This window comes from Aythya ferina (assembly GCF_964211825.1).
Source record: "Aythya ferina genome assembly, chromosome: 9".
In the NCBI taxonomy this organism is placed as follows: Eukaryota; Metazoa; Chordata; class Aves; order Anseriformes; family Anatidae; genus Aythya; species Aythya ferina.
Genome location: NC_140305.1, coordinates 5,134,415 through 5,161,641, shown reverse-complemented (window position 1 = coordinate 5,161,641; position 27,227 = coordinate 5,134,415). Strand labels below are relative to the sequence as shown.

General features: G+C 39.5%; 1 protein-coding gene and 1 long non-coding RNA gene across 8 annotated transcripts in view; one reads left to right on the top strand and one right to left on the bottom strand.

The window, feature by feature from the left end:
* The window catches only part of SPHKAP (SPHK1 interactor, AKAP domain containing), a 70,357-nt gene extending 52,226 nt beyond the window's left edge, over positions 1–18,131 (bottom strand). For 3 of the 6 annotated variants that reach the window (XM_084529628.1, XM_084529630.1, XM_084529632.1), the window contains exons 1-3: positions 18,002–18,131; positions 14,750–14,818; positions 914–1,016 (exon numbers count right to left, since the gene is read on the bottom strand). In XM_084529628.1, coding sequence (XP_084385754.1) covers positions 914–1,016; positions 14,750–14,818; positions 18,002–18,024 — 195 coding nt within the window. In that variant the 5' untranslated portion in view covers positions 18,025–18,131. The remainder of the gene's footprint in view (positions 1–913; positions 1,017–14,749; positions 14,819–18,001) is intronic. The other 3 variants (XM_084529629.1, XM_084529631.1, XM_084529633.1) reach the window with 2 other exon arrangements.
* LOC311441466 overlaps positions 1–27,227 on the top strand; it is a 293,932-nt gene that overhangs the window by 56,052 nt on the left and 210,653 nt on the right. The window lies entirely within an intron of this gene.

Below are 27,227 nucleotides of genomic sequence, written 5' to 3'. Positions count from 1 at the left end.
TTTATAATTTTTTTTTTTTTTGTAAAACAGATGCTTCCTTATTAGCTCTAGAATTATGTGAATTAGAAATAATCTACTATGAATAGAGTATGAATAGAAGTAGAATTAATCTATTATGTGGGAAATAATAGAGCTCAGAGGGTTATTGCAAAGTGACAGACAAAAGAAGGCCTGCCATCCACAACAGGTCTTTGGTAGTGGTCTTCCCTTGGGCTGCATGGCCACAGCCTGACCCTGGGGAGCAGGAGTGGATGGAAGCATCCAAGGTCTGCATCCATGTATTCTGAGTTGTACTGAAATTACCTACATGCATGAACTACTGCCAGTCATACATGATTCTTCCTAATGACACACGTAAAGGCACTGCTTTCTTTTTTCCCTATCCTCCAAATTATATAAATACATATAAAGCCATTTTGAGACAACAAAAGCAGCAATGGTCATATCTATACTGCTTCCTCAGTTGCTGAAACTCTTCTAGCAAGATACTAGGGAAGGCAGAAAAGCTCCCTTCCATGAAAGACTCCGCATCATTTTGACCTGAGAGAAGCAAAGCTCTAGATCCTCGGGCTGGGACCCAGAAACTTGCAACCTATCACAGAGCAGTTCTGAAATTATCCATGCTCTTTATGACTTTTATTTCACATTGCCAGATATCAAGGAAAACAAGAAATACTTAGGAAACTTACCTCCCACATGTATATAATATATTTTGCAGCAAGACAAGTATAGACCATGCATGCAAAATTGCAAGATACCATAACAGCGTCCAGAATTTATTTTTCTGTATCAGTCCTTTTCTTCTTTAGGCATCAGTTAAATTTTGTATTTCTCAATAAAAGTAAAAGCTAAAAAGAAGAGCTATAAGCCAGGATATATATGTCTTTGAAAATAACATAAACTTAGAAGTTACCTTTTTACATGCTGTGACAGAGCTTCCCAAACTGCTTCCCGAACTGTCTGTGCTGTTGCCTTGGTGCTCTGGGACTTCTTGCATCAGTGGAGATTCAAAATTGCTGAAGAACAAAAGAAAAAAACACACAAAAGAAACCCCCAAAAACCTTTCCAGTGACTCAGCTACGTAGATAACTCAAATGATGCCAAGACTACAATGGATTAAAGAGATGTAACTTAAACCTCGATTACAAGAAGCTGTCTATAGTCTCCTTGCTGACATTACTATCCTATCTATTACCTTAATTTTCCTTTCTTGGACAACTCTCTGGAGCAATGTTACATGAATATGAAATAGCAGACCATTGCTTTTTGAAGACTGGAGAATAACACAGTTGCCTGTAATCACATCCATCTCTCCTGAATCATACTGTAAAACATGGAACTAGCTCATTTTTATAAGTAAGCAGCTTGGAACAGCAAATGAAATACTTCCTGGATTAATTCACCCGGGTGGACATTATAAAAAGAAACATTTGCTGAAAAAGTTAAGGTGTAGTGACTAAAATGTAAACAAACAAACAAACACCCACACAACAAGAGTGGTTGAATTCTGTAACCCAGGCAGAACAGCTTGCTATACTGTAGGTTTAGAGCAAAGGTAAGCCATGCACAGTCTGTTTTGTGAGCCAGTTGTATACTGCAAAGCCACACTCACTTTGGGATGATGTTGATGTGAAAGACACAGCCATAAAGATAAGTAAGTTCAACAAATTATTTCCATGCAGAGCTGGTATCACCCCTTGAACAGTACATTTGGAATCATTCAGGCCAGCCTGGTAAGATCTCCCTCTACATCATAACTGACTTGTCACAAGCTTAGTGAAACTTCTCTCTCTGAACATAGTGTGACAGCTATTAGAAGCCATACAGAGCTAAAGGCCTCTTTCTCCAGAAATTTCCTAGAGTACCCAACAGCATCATGTTCTGCTTTTCAAATTGGGTCTGTAGGGTTCTTTTAATTCACTGCAAGTTACCTATGAGAAGATACGGAACACATGGTGATAGACCATAGTAAGCAAACAGGTTACCGTGGTTTAATAATCTGTCATCATTTCTGACATGATAACAGACCACATGAAATCTCCTAGTTTTCTCAACTGAAAACTAAAATAAATATTCATTAAGTCACCTTCACTAGAGCTTAAGTCAATGTGTTACGAGGAAGCTACTTTCAGCTTTTTGCACAAATCCACAGTCAAACATCAGTAAGGCTACATTTCTCTCAAAGGTTCATGTACAGATATTTTATTTAATAATCCTTGATAATCTGTTTAGGACCAGATATGGATATTCCCACTTCCACAGATAGGTAACTTTGTTGATATGTGAGGTACTATTCCATACATTTTGGAAAAAGCAAACAAACAAACACAGAACACAAAATTTATACACTGGAATTAGGACATTGAACAAAAAATATAAAACTAATTTAGCACTTATTCATTGCAAACTAAGGGGAAGATTCATGAAGGGAGGACTGAACACACACAAACATAAAGGAGACCTTTATGTTTCCTGACTTTACTTGAAAGGTGCAATACCCCCAGTACTCTCTAAAATACCAGTACCATTTGTATTTAGAAGGAAGAGGTTTGGGTGTTTACAAAATACCACTCTGTTGCTGAGATTGTATAGATAAAAGTATTTCTCTGGGTTTTGAAAGCGCAAAATAGCACTTTGTAAGCCTTATATGCTGTTCTTTAGCAGAATGAAGGACATTAAACATATGAAGTCACTCAGGTTTATATCTTCATTAAAAATAAGAACATCATATTCAAAGGTCAAATACCGTATAAGTGAAGTGCCCTCCTTGACAACTCCACATTTAGACTAGCGGCTTCCTCTGTACTCCGTACAGCTCAGGACTTCCCAGCACAGGCTGTGCATGGCCTCCTTTTATAAGATGCATCACTTGTGCAATCTAATAGTAAGTTATAATCAAGCCTGACCTGCATCTTGAAGAACAATGGCCACTGTTTTCTCATTCTCTTCCCTTACAGAAAGACCGAGTGACTTTGCCCTGCAGGGAGCTGGTATGTTGACAATGAGTGTTGCTCTCAATTGTACTGGGTGCAGGTAACTGAACTCACATGGCAGAGTGTCAATGAGTCTAAAAGAACAAAGATGATGGTGTAGCTGCTAACTGCTGGCCTTTTTGGACCTCAATTAAACAGTACAAATAGAGTAATGTATTAAAGTATAGCTAGAAAATAAAGTTAAGGAGTCATGCTCTGGAGTAACAGCAAATCTGTGCTATTTCTGGATGGTACTCCAGTTAGGGGTAACGCATTGCAACTTCCATACAGCAGTAAAGCAGTCTTCCCAGTCATGTGGAAAGCAAAAAGATCTATAGCATCTTCTTGATTCTTTAAAATCTGCTTACTTTCCAAAATAAATGACTTTTCATTTGTAAATATAGAAAACTTAGTTAAAGTTATTTGATGAGTGAAATAAATGTAGAATGTTATTATATGTTTTGAATGAGAAACAGTTTCGTCTCAGACTGAAGTTCAGACAGGCAAAAGCAACTGTCTTTGAAATTACTGAAATCTCATAAACCTAAATTCTCATGCCAGCTATCCCAGTAGTCAGAGATATAGTTCACGTCCAGCTGATTACTCTGTGCATAGGTAAAACCACTAACTGTTTCCCAGAACAAGGGGCAACACATTCAGGAGGATCTATAAAACTTTGGAGCTCTTCTTTTTTGTCTAAAGGTTCATGTTTCCTGTGCTGTGGCTGTAGAGCTAAACCCTTATCCTTGTGCTGCATTGCAGTTCAGGTCTGGAGCTGTGCTAGTAGAACAAACTCTAGCTTTTCACTCTTTGCAAAGCAGTTCACCCTGTTAGGGTTCACAAACACTGAAAAGGGGAAAAAATTTCATGCATAAATGCAAAATTATAAGAGTTACATTTGGGAACAGTCTTAGACTCCTCAGCTGTTTTTCAGTGAGTTTATGGATGTACACTTTCTAAACGAAGTACAGAGAAACACATACACCCACATCTTTGCCACCACTGCTAGTCAGTTACGTGAACACCATAGGTATCATGCAAAGCAGATACACAGCAGCACATACTAATTGATGGGAAAACGAGCACCCAGCTGAGTTTCTTCAGGTTGGCCATCCAATATCACAAAATGAAATCTTTCACAACACAAGCAGATGCACAGTATCAGGTTCTGTCTAGCTACTTTCATGGGTCTTTCATTCAACACAGAACACAGGTTTGTCTTTTCAACACCTCTTTTACAATTACCTCTTCTTTCCATTAGATCAGTTTCCTCTCTTAATAGACTCCTCTCTAAGCTTCAATTTTCAACATGTTATGTGATTTCTTGAGAGCCTCCTCAGGCCATTCTGCTGTGCCACCTTTTGCTCTGTAGCAAAGCCAGTCAGATAGGCCAACTTTTCATCAACTCCCTAGTGAAAAACTATTCTGTCTTTCTGAGAAGTTGCCTGCTCTCATCAGTTTCTCAACAGCAGAAAGCTGAAAGAAACTGCTGCAGAGATGTGGTTGTGTCATCATCAAATGGTAAGTCTGCATTCATGTCCTATGCTCATTACTGAAGCACATCAGGAGTCTACACAAAGCACTAGTCCTTCAAGTCATCAGGCACAGATCAACGCCTTTTCACTGCAAGATAAAGCAAGCTGTTGAAGGCTTCAGGTCCTAATTCTCACCTTTCCTAGGCTCCCCTTGTTTAGCACCTGATGGAGAATGCTGATCTGACTTGGACTTGCTCATTGGATTTAGAGCTATCATGGAAGGCTTAATGGGGAATCTTTGTAGGAGGAAGGCTTATTGCAGGGCTTCAGTCAGTACAGTGCTCAGTAGAGGGTGCACATCTTCTGTAATATCTACCAAAAATGTTCTGGATCTTGTGAGAGAATGACTTTTCCTTTGGTGTCAGAGATCCAAATTTACAATTCACCTTTTGAAACTGAAGCTGGGAACCCGAACCAGTGGCCCGATGCTAAGAAGCATGCTATTTTCAGTTTAATACATCCATTAATAGAAGAGTTACCAGAGTCATTTATATGCCACCAGATGCTGTTTTACTGATACATGAATTATGATTGATACTTCTTTCCTACAAAGCTAAATTGTCTCACTAAGAATGCAAACAGATTCTTGGAAATGGGAGGACTGCAGCAAAGAGCTATGAGGTTTATGGCATTAACTGTAATAGAAACCCATCCTTTGCTATTGAACAAAATGCAAAGCAATTGCTTCTATTTTCCTACATTGAATAATTCAGAAATACTGACCTTGATGACTCAAGACTTAATCAAAAAACCACAGCTGCTCCTAAAAATAATTACCTTCTTTGCAGATGTGGCAGATGGTGCTACATCAACTACGAAGAGGTAATTTATAGAATTCCCCAGGTTATCACTAAAGAAAATTAATCTTGTGAAACAATATCAGAAACTTCAATTTCCTACCATCTTGAACAATCATAACCTGCTTCAAAAAACCTTGCTGTTTAGTAATTGGTCCGAAGGAACAAGTTCAATAAATAATAAGCGACCACTACAATTTTTTTTGAACTAATCCTATTATAGCCTAGTACTTTTCATCTTTTCATTATGATCCCTCATCTCAGCATTTGGAACATACAAAACATACTGATCCATGGAAAAGATAATCTTGATGAAGTAAGTGAACCAAATTTTACAAAGTGAGGTTTCTCAGTGCAATTAACTCCAAGCTACAGTCGGCCACGTTTCTTATGTTCTGGTAATATCTGTACTGAATGTTACTGCCACCGAAAACTGTATGAATCTTATTTTGAAATAGAAATATGAGACAAGTGAAAGCACGGCACAATTCTTCAGCATATTCTTCACTTTGTACTCAGAAATAAACCAAAAAGCTACTCAGAAATTGAGGAAGGCAGCTAGCCTAATCCAGACCCTAAGCAAACAGGTTTTTGGAAGGCATGCTGTGTTCAAGCAGAATCCCTTAACTTCAAAGTCCAAAGCCTTTTTGAAGTGGACATACTAGTCACATTGCTTCTCATGCTACCTTTCATATTTTGCAGTTTTAAAATTTACCTTTTTATGTAAACAGGTCAATAAAGTCACTAGCAGTAAAATCCTTAGATGTAACACTGTCAAAGTTACTATTTTAATCCACAAAATTGGTTTTGATTCAGTCTGGACCATGTGTATACTTCAATCAGAGCACAGATGGTTAGTCAAACAGATGCTCTATAAATACCTCAAACAAATGTCTTTCTGATTTTGTTATGGATTTGGAACCCATGTGCAGAATGTAATCAGTGGCAATACCAGGGGCTGATCTTCTAAGGTATTCATAGACTTGTTTCAGTCTCCCTTGGCTGCTACTGACTTCACTGGGAATGGAAAATACTGAATAGTTCCCCTCGTTATCAGACCTGAGTGTCTATGCAGTCTAACAGGTACAGGATCAGGTTGCTAGTAAAACTAGCTCACTAAAAAGAGCAGAAGTTTAAGCCTTTATATTGAGATTGCTCATTTCACCATGCTTATTGGGTAATCTTGATTTACATTTAATTTTTTATCGGTGATATAGCTGCAAAAATGCCAGGTCTTTTGCTGTGTAGTAACGAAAAACAAGAACAAAGACAACACATAATATTGTATGGGTTATACAACCCATAATTATACGATGCCTTTACTTTTTTTTTACTCTGTTTCCAGAGCCCTGAGTGCCCTTTATTCTGTTTCAATTCAAAAAATAAAAATCTAGAAGCCTTTGCAAGCATTAGCAATGCTCGGACTCCTTTCAAAACACATTTTAAAAATATTACAAAAGAAGAGACAAGTTTAATGGAAGAATAACTGTAAAAGTGAATTAACAAAATTTCGTGTGATCTACTGCGAAATATTCCTCCCTTCCTTTATTTAGTGACTGAATCCTTTAAGGAAAAATAGCAAGAAGATATAAAAAGAAGTCCTGGATCAACAAGTAAGGACCAGACAAAGTCTGATGAGGAAAAAGGCTGACTGATGTAGGGAAAGACTAAGGAACTGAGGCTTAAATTCACATGGACTGACAGATCAGCTGAGACTCCTTTACTACCCTACAAGTGAGGAGATCATACAGAGCACTGGCATGCCAGCTAAGTGGGAAATTTAATGCACAGCTGAGAGTTTGACTGCAGGAAAGATAAATCTTGTTAAAGGAAGGATTCTAAAAACTGAATTGTTTATGTGTACCTAACTTAAGTGGGCAGCACTGACCAAGAAGATGATTTTAGAGAGAGACAGACTGAACCCGCTATATCCAGATACTACAAAAAGAACAGAATAAGTCAGTTTCATTTCCTCTACAGCAAAGTAATAGGTTTGCTACTACTAAGCCAGTGAGCAGCAATATAAAATCAGAAATATTCCCAACAAAAATTCCTTATTTACTTAGTATTTGTAGGTACACTGTACAAGAGCACATGTTCTTGTGCTATAGAAAGGACAAAGAGAAAACACTTGGGTTTCCTCTCAAGAATATTAACAACTGTGTATTTATTAAGCAACTTACCTTACTACTGCACTTTTGAAGGCAATGCCTATTCTTTGAGAAATGAATACAGATTACGTTGTTAGTGTAGCACAGTGTAATATTCCGAGGGTGTGATGTTATCTGACCTTACTTCTTTTAAAATAATGGAAAAAACATGGTGACACAGCTGGAATCTGGTGAAACTTAGTCCAAATTAAACACACAGCAAATGTGTGTGCAGCTCCCGCAGATTTCAACTAGAATTGGAAATTCTTAGCATTTTTCAAGATGAAGTCCAAGATGCTGCAAATTAGGCTTTCAAGCCAAAAAACACTGGGTAATTTTTAGAAGCCTGGTTTAAATGTTTCTTGCATTTAATAAACAATTTGATTTCTCTGTCTGCTCATCTTGTTATGCACACACTGTCAGGTGGGCATTTCAGGAGAACCAGAGGAGCATAAGACAGGAAGAACCTGGTGATTTCATGTGCAGGATGTTAATCTTTGCTTAACTAGCTTGTTAAATATTTTTGGCATCTTGTTTATATCATATAGCTGAAATTCACTGTCAAGATTCTAAACTAGCTTTTGCCATAGAGCCATGCAGTGTGTTTCTGATTAGAAGCATTAGAGCAGCACAAATCAAATATTGGCAAAACGGGTGTCAGAGTGCAAAATGTGCTATCAAGTATTTCACTACCTGACACCTCTCTTGAAAGTTACCTTTTAAAGATCTTAGTTGTACTCTATAAAAGCTTTTCATTAATTAAATTCAAGACAGATACTAAATATTTTTGAAAGGAAGAGAGAGGTGACAACAATGTTTGTAACTTAAAAGCTAATGAGTATGTCATGATTTTATTTGAATAGAAAATGCAGGTAGCTAATCAAAACTTGCTAGATGTTTCAGTGTTTTCCTTTTTAGATTGATTGCAAAACAAATAGACTGTAAAAGCATGAGTGCAATGTGGTAGGTACTCAGTATTATGTGTGTGATAGGAAGGGGAACACCGCTTCATGTTCTGAATGGGGTGTTTCTAATGGTAGGAAGACTTTTGGAAATTCTTTGTACCTACTCACTTCTACTCAGGAATAATAAATCTGGCTTTGGAAATATGACAGTAGGAAGGGGCTGATTTGTCTCCCAATATTTAAAGGAGAAGCTTGGAAATTTTCTACTGAAAACATTCTTGTTTCCAGTCCTTTTTATTTGAAATAAAGTCAAACTGTGCAGATTTGAGCTGAATCTTTCATAACATTGTTTAGGATCATAGTAGTGTTCACAAACCAATGATTTTACCTTAACTAACTACTCCAGAAATATAATACAGTAGTCTAAAAATAAGTGTCTTCATCTAAATTAATCTCAGAAATATCCTATTCTCTTCAACCCAGTATTGTTTCTATGACCACCTGCAGTTATATTCATAAACTATCTAGTTAAAATGTCAGGGTACATTCTGAAGTTATTTTAATGCCAAAGAATACATTCTGTCATTGTTCATCCAAAACACTTATTTTTACATAATTTACATGTCTGAAACATTCCTGAACAATTCTGCTCTGATTTCCTATTAATATCCTAATGAAACACAAATCTTATCAATTTTGATGCTAAGTTAATATGTCAATAAACAGCAATTTGTGTTAACATAGAGACAAGAAGAGCTCAATACCACTGTTTGAAAAGTGTGAGGTTTTTTTTTTGTTTGTCTGTTTGTTTGTTTGTTTTTTAACAACACAATAACATTATCAGAGAAGTGACAAAAATGAAGCTGCCTTCCTGGTTATCTTGGTGTTTACTAATATAAAACATGCTTGTATATAATTCTATCAAGATATTACAAACATTGTTTTTCGTCTACCTTGCCTTTTTTTTTCTTTCTTTTTTCTTTTTTTTTTCTTTTTTTTTTTCCTTTTTTTTTCCCTGGACTATAGTATGTTTAACAGGATTAAATGGCACGTATAAAGGCAACATTCTTGATTTTTTTGCAGCTTAAGCAGCATAAGGAAAGCATGAGATTTCAGTCCAAACATTTTTTTTTTCTTTTTTTTGGCAAGATCAATCCTCCTCCTTTCTGTCCCCTAAAATCTTCTGCCTTTCTAACCGTATAAGGAACTTATCTCTGAGAGTCTAGAGATGAAACAGATCACTGAGCTATTTATTTTAATTAATCAATTTTTTTTTCCTTGGTGGCAACTCCAGAGCTTCTTCAGCCACTGCTCTGCAATCAACTTCAGAATAACTATGAAATTGTGATAACTGGGCCTGAAATACTTGCTGACTTTTTCCTGGGATGCCCAGGATCTAGCAGGACTACACACTGTTGACCGAGCTCAGGATAAGCTCACAGATAACCTTGCCATTATGTGCAGTATGATTAAGTGTGTATTTGCTAATTGAGTATTCTTGTATTTACACCTAACACAAGAATATAAACCAGACTACGTGTAGACAGGGCTTTTCAGTTATCAACTCAGAAACCAAGAGAAGATTTGGTTGCAGAGAATGTGAGAAAGAAGAAATTGCTCTTTGATGCCACTTGCTCTTTTTTTATGTTTGGTCCTTGAAGACAGGAGGATAAGTGTTTCTGTTAGAACAATTTTAGTTCGGATGCAGACACATTCACTTACACCATAGTCTAGGAATGATCCTACAGTAAATTCAGTGAAACTGACCAATTAGTTGGGTCATACATGATGAACTAAACCCAATTCCTATATCACAACTGTTAGCTTGTCCAGGCTTTTTTAAAAAATAAAAATAACATGGTATTGTGACAATTTTGTATTCTGTAATGAACCCTAAAGTGTCAACTGACCACAACAAACAGTACAAAGTAAACCGAAGGTGTTCATTGTTTCTGGGGCAGAGGAATGAAACTACTTGAGCAGAGCCCAGCAGCAGCCGTGCTCTTCCTCTGACCTTCACTGGGCGCAGAGATGGATTCTTGACTTGGGTCTTTGGGAGCATTTAGATTTTACTCTGCTCACCACTGCAAAGTCTTAATCCTCTAATTCAAAGGAACAAAGAAAACGGTACACACATAAATCCAGGTTTTGCAAAATTACTGTTGTTTTACTAGTGGGAGATCACTGTAGCGAGTTCAGCTAGAGAAAGATACAGTATAATATACAGGTCATGTTCTGTGCACCCAAAAGAAATCCATTCCAAAATAAACATGGTCCTATGATCTCTTGCTCTTAAAAAAAAAGAAAAAAAAAAAAAAGAAAAAAAAAAAGCAAGAGATCATATTTTTTTTTTTTTTAATTTCTTTCTTTTTTTTTTTTTTTTTTTTAGATGGACTTGGATTATTATTTACACTAGTGTTATTTGTTTATGGTCCATCTCTGTTTTTTTTTTTAATAGTTATTCAATCATTTCTCTGTACATGACATATCCGTGTTATGCTCAGATGCCCATTGCACAATGTACAGTATTGATTTCCATAACCTTAGAAATATGGCTGCACTTTAAGCAGCATCAAGGCTTTGCATTAGGAAACTACACTAACATTTAAATTATATCATGCAAACCACTGAGACATTCCAATCATGTGGCCATTGGATTTCAGTGGATTTATGGCATATATTGTATACAGGATTGAATTTATTGGCAGGTACAATATGAAGCCAAAATTACATGACCATTTAACTACACCCCTCAACAGCCATGCTATTACTTCTATATTTTTACATATTCCAGAAAAAAAGTATTTTTTTCTAGTTGAGGGGAGGGTTTCATTCCAGACTTGTGGGAGGACAATGGGTTTTTCATTTCACTATCACAGCATGCAATTTTCTTCCTTTTAAAAATAAATGAACTGTTCATTTTTATTGGATATCTACAATGGTAATACACATCTTCGTCTGAGAGGGAAGAAATTGCCTTGACAACATAGAATAGCGATCTATAAGCATGTTGTTGGACTGTTATCCTGCTGATTTGATCTCTTCCCTTTTCAGACTGAAATAGCATAGACAGCTATAAATGAATCTTGGGGGAACAGGATAAGGACCTAATTTAAATACAGTTCTGCAAACTAAGATACATTTTTATTTTTTTTTAATCCCTTTAAAAGCCACTGCATGTAATGAGCAGCTCCACTGCTGGCAGAGATGCACTGTAGCTGGTATACAAAATTCTGAGGCATATTTAGAAGTATGCAATCTCCTGGAGGCTACTCGAGGACCCCTTAAGTTTTTCTTGCTGAAGGAACTCAAGTAACTTAAGGTCAGCACACAAGGCAGCACTGCTGCCCCCTTAGGGCTGCTGAATGCATTTCCTTTTACAACTGTTCTGGCATTTGGCTGAACGGTTGCACTCAAGCTTCCTGAATTTACCTATCCCATACATCCTGTGCTGCCACTCCAGTAAGAAAATTAGCCTCTGTGCAGAGAGAGGAAAAAAAAAAAAAGCAGCCTACACATCATCTAACTGATTAGTTAATGCTACAAAGTCACTAATTCTATATAACATTCCACTGCATGGGTGCCCAGGGTATTTTTGGGAAGGCAGTAAACCATTATCCAAGTCTGGGCATCCTAAATTCTGTGCATCTTTCTTTTTAAGAGGTTTTAACTGTAACACAAAACTCCTTAGTTCAATTAATTCCAGTTTTTCAGCAATTCATGTAATAAACCAAAACTCTTCCAGAAAAGAAATGACTCCTGTAATTCTTGGAAGCTGGTTACAGCTAGTGCATGGAGCTAGCTCAGAAACAGAGTGTAGAGGGTAGGACCCGGTCTTAAAATGGACCTGCTAGGGTTATACAGGACTCGATGACCACATTTCACTAACTGGGAAACATGCACTGCATCAGGTTCTGTGTTAGATTTCTTTATAAGTCTTTTATTTCAGCTGTAGATTAAACTTCATTGAGATCTAGAACAGAATTTTTCTTAGGTAGCAGTCAAGCAGAATTTATTAGGTATACAATAAATTGTGATGCCACAGCCAGCAGAAAACAGCTTTGATAAAAAATGCTGACTATCTACTTTGTGTCATGGACATTGGCAGCAGCCAGATATTTAATAATAATCACTCAAGTGTTGAAGTGAAGAAAATTAATGAGGGAAACTAAAGAGATTAATGAAAATAATCCAAGGTTGACAGGACTAAGCAAATCCTAAAAAAGAAGGTTTAAAATTTATACTGAGCACCAAATAAATGCTAGCAATCATAATACTTATCAGCATATACTAAATTTGTACTAGTTTTTAAGAGAAAAACAGCAATACTCCATATGAATTATGCGATCCTGGACCGCTATCCTCACCTGGCTGAGCTCTCTCAGCCTCTCCTGGCAGTCTGCCCCTGGCCGTGCAGCACCTCAGGCACACAGAGCACTCTGCTGTCTGAACATGGGACTTGCTGTCCTGACTTCTGGCTGTGCAGGTGCCAATCATGCCTTAAAATACAGCTTCCGTGCATGCTCCAGTTTATGATGTTCATAGCCCCAAGTGGCTGATGAATGACAGCTGCATCGGGGAGTGACTTGAAGGCGGTTTTAGTGCTGGGGTTCCTTATCCATGTGTGGATGAAGGCTCCCATCAGCCTAACTCTGCCTCACTCCTGCTCAGACTATAGCTTAACAAATTACATTTGATGAGAAATAATAAAGTAATTAACCTAAGGCTGAGGAAGGAAATGGCAAAACCCTGCTAACTTAATAAGTGTGCTTGCAATCATTATTGGAAAGAACTCATAGCCTAAAACATATATAAAATGCACAGCACAAGGAACAAAGTATGACACCAATCAAATTACCATGGAAGTTTTCTGAAGCCTATCCTGGGGGAGAGATGTTTTGAAGGAGGAGAGGACTGGGTGATACAGAAGAAAGACTGGTAAGCATAGGCAGCACTGCAAATGCTATGACTGATACCATTACAGGCAGTGCAGTAAGAAGGGGAGAGGTGATGCATAGCAGCAGAAAGGAAACTAAAAGAGGAGAGTAATGGATGCAAGTATGAAGTTCATGCGGGAGGCTAGGCTAGCCTGGATTAAATAATTCAAATTAGGTAAAATTGGTAAAATAAAGCAGAAAGTGTAGATGCAAGTCTGGAAGCTAAGCGCTAGGGTTTTATCACTAGAGTGCATATTGGGTTAGTGAAACAAAACACAGAATTTATGCTGTTCAGTTCTTTACTGCTTCTGCAAGTCTCCCTCCTCCTGTCACCCGCAACCCCACTGCTGGAGGCAGCAGATTTCTCATCCACAGACTTACAAACATTAATACTAAGTTGCTTCTGCTTTTAGAGGAATTTTTCTCCCTTGACCTCACCGAAGAAAAATATCCCTCTGAGAATTATTGCCTGTTTGACAACACAGGTTAGCCAGGTTAATGAACTGTTCAAAGTATTTCCCCTTGAAAATAGAACAGAGCGTGTCATTTCAAGAATTCCCACCACTGACAATCAAATTGACAATACAAGCTGACATTTTAAGAAGGTGGTGAATCTCACAAATGGTCATGTTAGATATATTTTCTGGCCACTCCAATGAAAACATTTGGTTAATTCACATGCTAATTTGCAAATGAAAAGCATATCCATAGAGTATTAAACTTGTGACACCATCTACTGCTCTAACGCATGCAGTTATCCTGATAATTAAAGTTCTGGCAATACACAGTTCAGGAGATTTCTTCAGTTGTTCTCTTTCATTTCAGTAAGATTTGTAATATATTTGTTTCTCTTTTTGTTCGCAAAGGTGGACAAATACAGAGAATGGATCTGCACCCTAGGCAGTCTCACCGAATACTACCCGTCACCTCGAGTAGCTCAGTCTTTGCCTACTTCATACATGGGTCATACATGATGAACCATGAGTGGAACCATCATTCCACTCATCACTGACAATGGCTCCAAATTAATTCAGAGTACTGCTTCCTGGTGTTCTGTTTTTGTTGCTTTCAATTCGTTACCGATTCCTTCAAAGAAACTGTTAGATCTAGCTTAGTTCCTTGATTGTAGTACTTCATAATTTGGGTCATTGCCTGCAATTTTGTCTCCTTACAGGATCAAAGTTTTATTTCACTCATTCCTAAAAGCATCTTTTCCCATTTTAGCACAAAGCCACCAGATCTGTTCTCTCTCCTATACAAAATCTGGGCGGCTTTGCGGGACTGCAGGAGCAGCTGCCAGCTGAAGTCTGGGACATAGGACACTTAGACAGTCTGGCTACTGTCTAAGTTACCGACTGAAATGATCAAGGGCAACATGCCTACTGTCTGTAAGAAACGTCTCATAAAAACACAGCTTTTGCATCTGTTCTTAGCTTTGAATATCTTAACTTACCTCTCTGCATCTTTGATCAGGCCTAGCATATTGATCAAATATGAAAAGTGCTTGGTTTCCAACAGGGACCTATAAAATCAGAAAGGCTTTTCTTAGCTTTTATCTATGCTCTGTGAGCTTAAGTCTTCTGCAATACCAAGTATTACTGGGATGTAGCAAAGATATTTTATTTCATACAGGTGATACAAAACTTTTTGTAGTACATGAAGAGTGAGTTTATAAAAGATAGCAAACATTCTTTGGGCTTCTCTTTTCACTGTTTAAAATATAAAAGCTGGTATTTCTCATCTGTGTTTCATGGGAATGCATTTTAATTCTTTTGAATTCAGTCTAATGTTGCTTCTAAGCCTCAGTGATGCTTCTAATTCTCATTTGAAGAACACATTATTCCTCCTTTTCTTTCCAGTTTTCACACAAAAAGTGAGTTGAAAACATGTGCCAGTCCAAAAGACGAGTGTCTGAAGACTCTTATTTCTATGTCAGCTAAGATGACTTTCAGATAAACAGGCTTGGCCAATAAATTGTGTATGTCTATAGGTTTTGTTTCATAAGCTTAAGCAGAAAAGCTGCAATTTTACCAAAAACGGTAACTGTGCAACAGCATTCCAGGTAGTCAATAGCTTATACAGGGGATAGAAGCAGAGCAGTTCCTGGCTTCTATGTAAATAATGCACATGTTTTTCTTCCTGCCTTTCTCCTGAAAAAGCAAAGTGCAAGCTGGTAGGTTTAAGGACTTAATGCAGTTTTGTTCATTCACCATAAATTAAAAATCATTATGGACCACAGTTGCAGGTTCCTAACTGCGACGTCTACCAAAAATGTCTTTTAGCTGCTTGAAGAAGAAGTGACAGCTACCAGTTCTGTGCAGTTCTCTGCAACTGCTCATGTGATCCCCAGGGTAAGCATTCACTCCCAGAGCTACTGCTGGAGAATTAATTTATCAGTGGATGCCCAAAGGCTCTGCTCTGCTGTGCTCCATGGTTGCTGAAGGCATCCAGATACAGCCTGTTGTTTTTACGTTCAGCTATGGAAGCGAAAGCAAGGGAAGGTACTGAGCAGAAATTAACATGCAGCCCAAATTTACGTAGTGATCACAGCGTGTGATGGTAGAGTCAGCAAGGAAGGCAGAGCTTTGGCCCTGGTTTAGCAAGCTGGGTGTATGTGACTAAGATCAGCCACAGAAACATGCCCATGTCTAAAGTGATTTTGCAGGGAAGATGCAAAAATCTGTGTGTTCTTTAACATTTTGGCAGTAAGACTTCCTTCTTTGGTAAGGTCTATAAAGCTAACTCCCAAATGCTAACGTTGTTTGTGCTTCTGGGCAGCTGCTGTAAGTAGCTTCCAGTTAAAATCCCCCAAATATTCTAGGGGCTGGTGGGTGGATATGATGAGCTGAAGGTGTATGAAGAATAGCTATTTGTCCCAATGTGCTTTTTTTCCCCAAAGTTTGCTGGTGACTACAGGACTAGGCATTTCTAATTATCAGCTTTTCTGGGATCCTCTGACCCTTATTTGCAGACAGAAAATACGAAGTTTATGTAGCTCAGCAAAGAGAGGGTTACCTTGATTAAAAAATAACAAGCAGCTGTCAACATGCTAGCTACAGGAGATAAAAGGGGTGAAAAAGAGGAGTTGCAGTTCTAGGAGCAAGGAAGGCTGACTTGCTTAGGCTGCAGAAAGGAAATCATCCTTCAGTATGAAGAAAAAGGTACATTGCTTACAGGAGTGAGCTAAGTCTTGGCCTTGCTACAGAAATAGACAGTATTTCCAGGTAATATAGGCCTAGCTAGGGTGAAGAGCTGACCAGCTAGCAGAGCTCTAGAGCTGGACTGGTTTTTCAAGAGACTTTCTCTATGATGATGAAGAGCTTAGCAACAATTGTGTGGAGTTGGAAGACAGTTGTATCCCTATGAGGAAGCAAGCATTTAACAGTGAAAGCAAGACCATAAGCAAGGAAAACAGCATGCCAGCTTGGTAGCTTTAAGTCTATCTCTGTGGAATGTCTGTTTTATCCTGAACTGGGCTACTGGGTTCAAGATTGCGTTTTACCCATTTTTTCCTTCTAGTGAGTGAAATACAGGATGTCAGATCAGACAAGCTGGAAGTCTTTGTCCTTAAATTCTGAGTCCTTTCTACCCCCAGACTGCAGCTTTCCATAAAACACTAGTTTATAAAATCACCTTGGTGTGTGTGTAGGGAAGCTTTATACAGGAAATACTAATGGTGATTATTTTTTTAATTAAAAAAAAAAAAAAAAGCTAAATCCTCTTAACTTCACCCTTAAATGCCAAGGGAGAGGGTTATTCCTCCTAGGTTAGGCAATTCAGAACAAAGTGCAAAAGCATTACTAAGATTTTGTCAGAAAATAATTATTGATTTGAAAGCCTATTCAGTCATTTCTCTTCTAGAGGGTGTTTTGAAGCTTTTTCTTTTAAACAAATAAAAGCAATTTTTCATGCAAGTGATTATCGCTCATTAAATACGTGTCCCCCTCCCACCGCTGCTGACTGTTCAGGTAGCTCTGTATCGTTTCACTGCCTTCCTTTTGAGTGAACACAGCCTAAATTTCTAATATTTCAGCTTTCTCTTTGGGACGCTGCATGACCCAAACAAAACCAATCGTAATCACCTGCAGCACACGCTCTGCATCTCTGCCAGTCCGTAATGCGCCTAACGGGCACAATTTCTATACTCCTGCCTGCCCGCTGTCATCAAAATGCGATTTCCTTGTGATAGCTGAAGATTACGCTTAACTGTATCTCGCATCTCCAGCAGGCTGCTCCTGTCTGTGCTTCAATTTCCCTCTTGCGGGAAGTTTTGCTCTAATCTGCTCCCCGTAAGCGGCGGCTCGATGTCAGGAGCGCGGTGCCGGCTGCCCGGCCCCTGCCCGAGACCCGGCCCGCCGGCTGCTGTCCGCACACGGAACCGGCTTAAGCGCGACACCCTAACGGCGCTTCGTTAAGATTAACTCACCGGCTCTCTTAGGACGCTAGAGCAGGGGAAAAAAACAGCAGTTAGAGGAAAACCCAAGGACTACATCGCCGCTCCCCTCGCAAACACCCTCGGGTTCCCTCGGTGCGGCAGCGGGCCCCCCCGGCAACCCCGGGCCGGGCGCCGCTCTCCCTGCGAGCCCCGCGGTACGGCGGGGAGCCCCGGTACGGAGGGGGGCCCGCTGCCGCCCCCCGTGTCGGGGTAAGGGGGCGCCCGGCGGGGCCGTTCCTCCCCCGGGGAGGGGCGCGGTGCGGGCCCTACCTGGGCGGGGGGCGGCCGGCCATGGCCGTGACGGGACTCCGGTAGCGGCGGCACCTCCGCTCCGTTCCGCTCCGCTCTGCTCCGGCGGCGGGGCAGCGGGAGCGCGGCCCCGGCGCTGCTGCCGGTGCCGCTGCGGCTCCTGGCAGCCCTGCCCGCCCCGCCTCACTCCTCCCCGGCCCGCCTCCCCGCCCGCCCTCACGGCCCCGGGGCTTTCCCCAAGCGGTGCCCGCGGAGCCGTGCCGGGGGTCCGCAGGGCTCGCCCAGCGGGGAGCGGGACCCGGCCCCAGCACCCGGGCGGCTTAAGTGCCCCGAGGGTTGTGTCTGTCCGTGTGTCTGTCAGTCCGTCTGCCTCAGATGCGAGCCTGGAGAATTTAGAAGAGGGAGAGGGCTCTGGTGAAACGCCTCGGTCTTGTTTTGACCGCTTTCAGGATATTTTATTTAGCGGCTTGCTACTTGCAGCAGTCTTACCCTCCCTACCCCCCAAGACAGTACCAAACATCTTGTGCCTGGGCTGAACCTGCACTGTAGGAACGATTAGAATCGGTTTCTCACCATAAATTTACAAAGAGGTGAGGTTAAAGGCATCCTTGTAAGGTGAGGCGTGGTGCAGACAGCGTGATGGTGAGCGCTGTGCTGAGCCGCCTGTGGTCGGGAGGAGACCTTCGGCTCAGGTGTGAGGCTCTCAGGGCTGGAGGTTACTGGCATCACCACCAGCCATGGCCACGATCCACCTTTTCCTGAGATTAGTTTTCAGTACGTTTATGCTCTAGGTCACAGCCCCTGCTCTGCTCTGTCCACTGGGGTGACACAGAGACTTTGCTTCTGTTAGTTATGTGGGAAACTCTGTGTTCAGCAGAGGAGTTCAGCAGTAAGGCCGTGGCAAGGACTTGTAAATATCCCTGAACACTGCTGGAAATGCAACTGATGTACAGTGAGCCCTGCTCTTTAGTCATTGCTGTGTTCAGAGATTTACTGAACGAATTCAAAGACTTAGAGGGAGGGCAGGTGGCCAGGGCAGCTAAAGCCCTGCTTTGACAGCAATCTTTTCTTGGTGCAACAGAGACTTGGTGTTTCTGTCCTTTAAATGCTTTGTTCCTGTGTCCTGTCTACACCTTGCTATTACCAAGTCATGAAGCTTAGCAAAGTCTGGAAGGGTCTGAGACATGTCGAGGGAATAATTTTATATATGATGTCAGGTTTTGTTCTCTGTTCCAATTTACAGTGCAGACACTTTGTAAACCAACTTTGGAGCTGTGGCATCATTTGACTACTCTGGAAGTGTAAGAAAGGCTACCTGAAGTTTGCTCTTGGTGACTTTGCTTAAACCAGAGGAAAAAGTTTCAAGTTAATTTTAAAACGCCTGTTAAGACTTTGCACTTAGGGTATGGATTATCCTTGCTGTTTTAGCAGTGGATCTGTCAACTTGTGAAGTGACAAACGAGGGATGGCAGGACTGATAGCTACATTGTGGTGGCTATGGGTAAATGGGAATCAAAGCAACTGAAAGTGCTGGGTTTCAAATGCAAAGTGGAGAAGCTGAGAAATCTAAGACAACACAGCCTCTTAGGGGAGCACCTGAAGCATGCTGGCCTAATGCCAGCCCATCTGACAGCACAGAGACCTAAGGAATCTTTCCGGGCTCTGACTGACTCTGAGTGAGTGGAAAAACAAGCCCTGCTCACTCCTGAAACTGAATGAAATGTTACCTGTGAATATGCCAATTTACTCGCACTGCTTACATCCTCCTTTGACACAGCCCCCGTGGCACTGTGTCCTGCCTTTCTCACTCTCCAATTGCTCTTGCATCCCTCCTTCCTGGAAAGAAGCTTAAATGCCCTTTCCTCCTCCTCAGTTCTCCCCATACACACCTCATCTTTTGGGGTCATTCAGATTCCCAGGTCTGTTGGGTCCCTCGACCCTGTTGGCTCTGTCTCCCTTCAGCTCTTCTCTAATAGACATCATTGCCCAACCCAAGCAGTGCCTAACATTTTCTATCAGCTTTCACTTGATTGGTTACTTTAATTTCACCAATCCTCTCTAAACAATTAGTACATGACTTTGCATCAAATCTCCAGTTTTGGATTTAAGTGTCCTATTTTCTCTTCCTTGTCACGGCACTCCCGTTTGAATACATTCAATCCTGTTGCCACCTGCCCCCTAATCTCCCACACTTCTTCATTTAGTAGCTTGTCTGCTCCTTCTTCACTGTCATTATCTTACCCTTTATCTATCTGTGTTTAAACATTTCTTCTATCACAGATGTCTACTATTACTTCAGATTGAGTCCAGACCAGACGTGACTCTACCTAGGTGTCTCTTTAGGCTGTGTTTAGGCTAGTAATTAAAGGTAGGCTTTAGAGAAAGGCCTGTTCTCTGCCCCATGGGCACAGAGCAGAGCATGGCTTGTGTCTAACTCCCTTTGTTTGCAAAGCAGTTTGACAGTTTGACCTCATACAGACAGGTGGTGGTGGTGTGTGCGTGTGTAGTTTTTTTTATTATTATTTTTCTGTACTGCCATTTTTTTTTCCTCTATTTGAAAAACACTAACAATTAGAGAGTATAACCAATCGTGGGGCTGTGCCTGCTCTGTTGACACACATAGACATAGCTGATGTTACCAGTCGTGGAACATGGTCATCTATTTCAGCCATCAATATGGTTAGTTTATTATTGTCTAACCTCTCTGAGGTCTTGGACACATCCTGAGCATTTCAGCCTCTCTTTGTTCTGGTAGCCTTGATTCTTGGATTTATGTACAGTAGTTATTTGAACCTTCTTGTCACTGCCAAGGGTAAGGCCTTTAATGTTAGATCATCCCCTGATCTTTTACTTATCTGAATTCTTCATGAATTCTGGAGAAGCTCAGACATTACTTACCTACAGATGTTCTATTTGACTGTCTCATGCCATTTCCCATCTTTAGCTCTTCAGTTACTCTCCTTTTCCCTAGCAGCATGCAATTCCTTTCTCTCTGTGTCTTTGCTGTTCTCTCTCTTGCTTCTTCTACTTTTACTCTCTTTGCTTTTTCATTCCCAACAATTCTGCTGTAAGTCCTTTAACTTTCTAGGCTACAGTTTTCACATTCCTGCATTTGGGTTTCAGAACAGCTTCTTCAGTACCGCTGGACTCTGTGTTCCTGCTGTGAAAGAAAAGGACAGACAGATCTTCAGCAAGGGACAGTTTCAAGAAAGGAAATACCAATTTTCTCTCACTGATGTTTGCACTCCAGAAGTTCTTAAAAGCTTTTCCAGTCTCTACTTCTTTCTGATTGCTTGCCCTTGTGCATGGTCAGGGGAAGAGCTCTGTGCCAGAGAAAAGTTTGTCCCTGATTAGAAGCATAGATATTTGTTGCTCATGCTTTCCCGTATGTTTTGTCTTTGTTCCCTGATGTGATATGGCTTTGAACCATTATTTTTAATCGTAAACACTGCTGCTCATCTGTCCTTTACTCCTGCAAATAGCACTGAGTTAACACACATACTGGTTCTTAGTTTGGTAAGAAAGATTGATCCCTTCTCTGTCTTTATTTATTTACTTATTTATTTACTTTTATTTTTCCCTTGGTCGCTCTTTGTTGTCTGGCTTGATCATCCTGCAAAACCCACAAACCCATCTTGTATAGAGGACATGGACTCTGCTATTAATTCTACCCACTTTATAGCCCCTCTTGGAACCAGTAGTTATCTCCTGAATTTCCTCACAATCCACCAGAAATGCCCTTGTTTCAGGTACTTGCTCTCCCCTCCTGTGAAAGCCCATAGCCTTTGTTTCTGAGGAACTGGCCCTGTCTGGCTTTGTGCAGTTGTTCTTATTGCTTGGCAGTGTGGGTACATTGCCTAAAAAAACTGTTCTCTTGCCTGCAACCTGCCTTGACAGAACAGAACTGATTGCTGTCACACATTGACTTATTTCAGAGCTGTCAGTGGAAGTGTATCTTCTCCTCAGCTTTTAGATATGTGTTGGCAACAGGAAGAGACTACTGTGGCAGTTCAGTTAGCTCTGCCGGTCTTTCTGTGTCAGCCCAGGACAGCGTTCCCACACTGGGTAACAGAAAGTCATGGACAGAGAATAGAAGTGCCTTCGCAGGATACAGACTGTGCCAGCTGTTTGCCTTCAGTTTTTGCTGGTTTAGACTTTAATAAAAATTCCAAGCAGCTATTTAAAAATAATTAATTATCCTTTCTGTTGGGAAGACAGGCAGAATTAACTGCTGCAGAGTTGTCAGTTTGCACTAACAGAAACAATGGTACCAAACAGAGCTGACTATCACATGAGAAAATATGTCAATCATTCCTGAAAAGGCAGAGGGAGCCAACCTTACACTAAGGCACTGAGGTGGGTTTGAAGTTTTTTTCACTTTCAGTAAAAAGCTGTCCTTGAAAACTCTGCTTATGCATGACTTGGTTTTTCCCAGGAAACCTATCCAGTCTAAACTGATGATGTAACTCGATGATATTTTCAGGAATACATCAGTTTTGTAGGGGACTGGGGAAATTAGATTTCTGTTTTCCACTTCCCTTTGCTTGTCCTATGAGCTGCTTTTTACTGAACTGTCCTAATTAAAAGTAGGGATGTGGGAAGTTTAGCATGTGGTACGTGCTTAGAAAATCAAGATCGAAAAAGTTTGCAACATCTTAGCATTTTCAGGACAGAGGAATAATCATTCCAGAATAAATTTGACACTGTCTGATCCCCAACAGATGGACTACCTTTCTTGCATAACAAAGAAAAAAATAAAATTCATCCAGTGACAACAAGATCCTTATCATGGCCTTTTGGCTCTACGTTAATTAAATTATATTTTTGGTGCACCTCTATATCTCTCTTTGTCCATGTTTGCTGTGCAGGTGGTGTGTACACAGATTACTATTTTGGTGGATGTGTAGTTACTCCTATAAGTTAAACTGTTAGCATTGAAGGTTGGGTAGTTAGCTTTTATATGGAAATGTTTTGGATGAAGACTTTTTTGTACAATAACAATTTTATTTATTTATTTATTTATTTTTACAATTTTGGTCATTTAACTCTACAATCTTGTTAGATCAAAGTCCTTTATACCTTTGCCAAGACAGGTATTGGGGCCATGGTTAAAGCACTCTTTGTTAACAAGCCAGTGTTGAAGAGGTGTCATAATAGGTTGCAACAAATAAGTACCATGAATGACTTTAATTTGTATTAGATCTAGCTCATAAGCTTCTCACTGGCAATGGCTAGAAACTTTAGAGGAAGATGGTCTAACAAAAGTAGCTGGTTGACATTGTAAAAAGAGAATAATCAGTACAGTTGGCCACTTGGCTCCAGACTGGATGACATGCCTCCCCATTTAATAAGTGCAGATCATTACCATAGAAAGTAAGTGGTACCTGTACTGATTTTTCATCTATATATGTATCTGTAACTACAAAGAAAATTTTTGGCTAAAATAACCTCAAAATCTTTGAGTTAATCTACAAATATAAATATTAAACCTACTCATTCAATCTCTCATACTTCCATATTTACGTGGTATTTTCAGCCGACATGCATTCCCAGAAAAGATGGGGGGAAAAGAAGGGAAGATAGAGTTAAATCTAAATATTCTTAATTTATCTTACAGAATAAAGTTTTTCCCTGAGTTTTGAAGATACGCTGCTGAAAATGGTTTGTTTGTCAGGTTCATTTCAGTAAACTAGAGAGTATTGAGTATTTCAGCTGATCTGAGCTGTTTTATTCCACAGGTAAAGAAGCTGATGTTTGAAATAAACTCAGACTGGGCTACTTAGTTCCTGTTAGGTCAAACATAATACACTCAGGTCTCTTCCAACCTAGAAATTCTGTGATTCGGAATCGGACTAGAAGCTGACAACAGTCATCAGCTGGTAGGCAATGAGCCATCATCTGTAGCATTCAGGGAAGTATTTAGGCATATAAAGGTGGTAATGCATATAGAGTAGGCAGGACAGACATTCACAAATATACTCTTTGGCTCCATCTGTGCTGTCCTGAGTTTTCAAAAAACATTTTTGGCTTCACCTTGTTCTCTCCACCTCCAAACCTAGTTGTATGAGCTGTGAGAATATACTGCACAACTGCTGTGTACTTACTGTTCCTTCCTATGACTCCAGAGTTAAAATGCTGCTACTTACTCAAAAGACTGTGACTACTTGACCCAGCTAAATTTTGAGAATTCATATAGAATTTTTAAATTCTTCTGAGTAATTATTGAAAATGGGTCTGGAATTCCGAGTTTTTATGAGAATCACTGGATTATATTTTTCATCTCTAGACTGTCTAAGTCTAGCTACAATCCTCCAAAATACTGATTTCCTCAGCTTCATATTTGTGGCCGTTCTCTTGGGTGAAATTTTTGAATGCTAGAAGCAGTTAACTTTTAAACAGGAATTAATTTGTATTTCCCCAGAAGGGGAGGTCAAATCAAAAAGACCTCATGGCAGATATGAAGAAGTAGTATCTTATGTAGACAGGCAAGAAGGGGAAAAAAAAATCGGGAAAAGGAAATTCAAAAACTAATGTAAATGATGATGCAGGAAGTCTGGTTTGAAAGGTTTCTCAGTAGCTATTGTATTCTGTGCTTTCAAAGGTGGCCATTGAGGCATTAAAATTGCATAGGTTGTAAGACCATACAATTAAAATGTGAGGGAAATGGCTTACTTTTTTTTTGGTAGATTTTTCATGTAAGCATACACCAACTGCTGAGTGTTTATTTCCTGGATGCATTATATACTCATGAGATGCAATGTAAAAAACTGCCCATGCAACCTAGTTGGATAAATGACACATGCTGACAATAAAATGCAGGTGTATGGAAAGAGCAGAGAAGCTATTACAACTAAAAAAAAAATCATTGATTGTACACTGTCCTTCAATCTCATTTTGGACATCTCTGGCTGAACTCTCAAGAACAACAAAAAGCTAACAACCTTAATTGCAAGCCTGAAGGACTTAAATAAACATAAAAACACTGACCTTTCATGGTTTTGGCACTTTTTGCTGTTAAATTACCATGTACAGTTGTTTAAATAGCTGCAGGAGGGGAGATTGTAAATGGATGCCTACAGTCATGTACAAAATCCTATGGAGTTAAAGATTTGTTTGAATGACTATGAAATCAATTTGTATCACCATAGTAGCTAATGGCATTTTCAGTGATAAATACCAACTGTTAAACTGAAATGTGCATTTCCACTGTAACAGGTACAGCTTTGTCATTGGTATAAAAGCCTCTCTGCACAGCATCGTTAACGTACTTCAGTCCTACTCTGATTTCCAAGGAAATTCAAGCAATGCAGTCCCTCACCAGCAATCCTCCATGTCTTCTCAGGACGCTTGTAGACATGGACTGCATCAGGGCTGAAAAAGTTGCCTAAACTTGCAAGAGCCTAAACACTTCTGAATGTATAATATCATGTAATATCATGTATTTCTACTTGTTTGTAGGGCAATCTAAGACAGGTGCATAAATTTAATAATAAAACACGCTTGGGGAAAGTTTTAAGAAGGCAAAGAGAGTAAATTTATAGCTCTGAAAGGACACAGTTTATTTAGGTTTAGAGGAGAGAGGGAAGTGTTTGGGGCCTGAGATCCTGAAATAATTTTCTGTTTTATGAGGAAAAATTTGAGTTAGGATCTCGTAACTATATGTGCAGGTGGGCATTTCACTTCAGAAATCTCTGCTTTCAGACATGATTTTTGAGTTCTATCAGTAAGCTTATATTTCAATGTTTTGGTTATTTACATTTTGACATAGGAAGCAATAATAAAAATGAAGTGACGCACACGTGCTTTTGATATGTGTCTGACTTCTAATTGCTAAATATGTAAATAGCTGGAACCAGAGGTATCTCATTAAAAATATAATTGAAGACCTACCTAGGGAATGGTATATTTCAGAGAGTGATTCATGCGGAAGCTCAGTGCAACTTCACTTGAATTGGATGAATTGTTAGTGACTGGGAGAGGAATGAGTGGAATACTTTTTCATTTATTTATTTATATATTTTTAACAAAAATAAAAAAGGTTTTATTTCAGGAACTTCTATGCGAAATTTTGAAAGGCCTTATTTTTTCTTTTTCCTCCTTTCTTTCCTCCTTTCTGTTTTGTTTTCTTTAGTTTTCTCCTGAGTTTACAGATGTTACATTGAGGCATCATCAAGATCTGCTGTTCTGGCAGATAACAGTATTTGGGGGTTCTCAGCCTAAGAGCCTAAGCATGGTCAATCAATGGCGTAAATTATTGTAGGATCTGTGACTTTAGCATTACAGGATGTTCTTTGAAGTGGGGGGAAGTCATCAGTAAGAATAAGGTGTTACACTGATGTTACACTCATATCCACTGCGTAGTGGATGGCTTTAGTTTCTTTCCAGTCCTATTTTCTTTGGAAAATGTGTAATAGATTGTAAAATAATTTTTAAAAGTCTATGTAAACATAACAAGAGAAGGAATCACGAATTCATTTGAATAACCTTTCCTGTGTGATTTTCCTCTCATGCTGCTATGAATACTGAGTTATGGATCTGACATAAAGTGAGTTAATGTACAGCACACTAGCACGTGGGAAGGATCAGACCCTTAACGTGTAGGTGTTATATTAAAAATTGGTCCAGCTGAGTAGTGCCTTTAATTTTCATTCTGGCAAAAGGATCTGTGGAACTAAACTATTAAGTTATGCAATTATAATGCAGAGACTTTTAAAATCAAGATTATGATATTCTGATATGAAAATGAAGAAATGCAGTTAAAGGTAGCATTTTCTGCTGTATTCTACATCTTGACTTTTTTGTGGTGTAGTAAAATGTAATCTAGAAAGTAGATGACTTTTGAGAGAAAACTATTCTGCAAAGCTCTAAAACATCTACAGGTTGTTTTGGCTTTGGGGTGTTGTTGTATGTAATTTTTTGTAGCACTCAACTATTTTCAACTATCTTCAAAATTAGAAAGTATTGCTTCATTACTTGGCCTCGGGCTTGTGACTGTAGGCTCAGAAAGACAACATATTAAGGAAGATGTTCTTTGAACAAAATACATAATTAGCTTGGAAGCATGGAATGGAATCCACCTTCCCAGTGAATTCTGCTCCCTTCCTGGTATTTGTTTACCCCACTGAATCTCAAAATCTTTTCCATATAATGATGGAATTTCAGGAAAGTTGGTTTGTGCTACCTTAGGCTGTTTGGGAGTGATTAGCGCATCCCCCTGACAAGCTGCTTATATGGCTATGAACCTTTT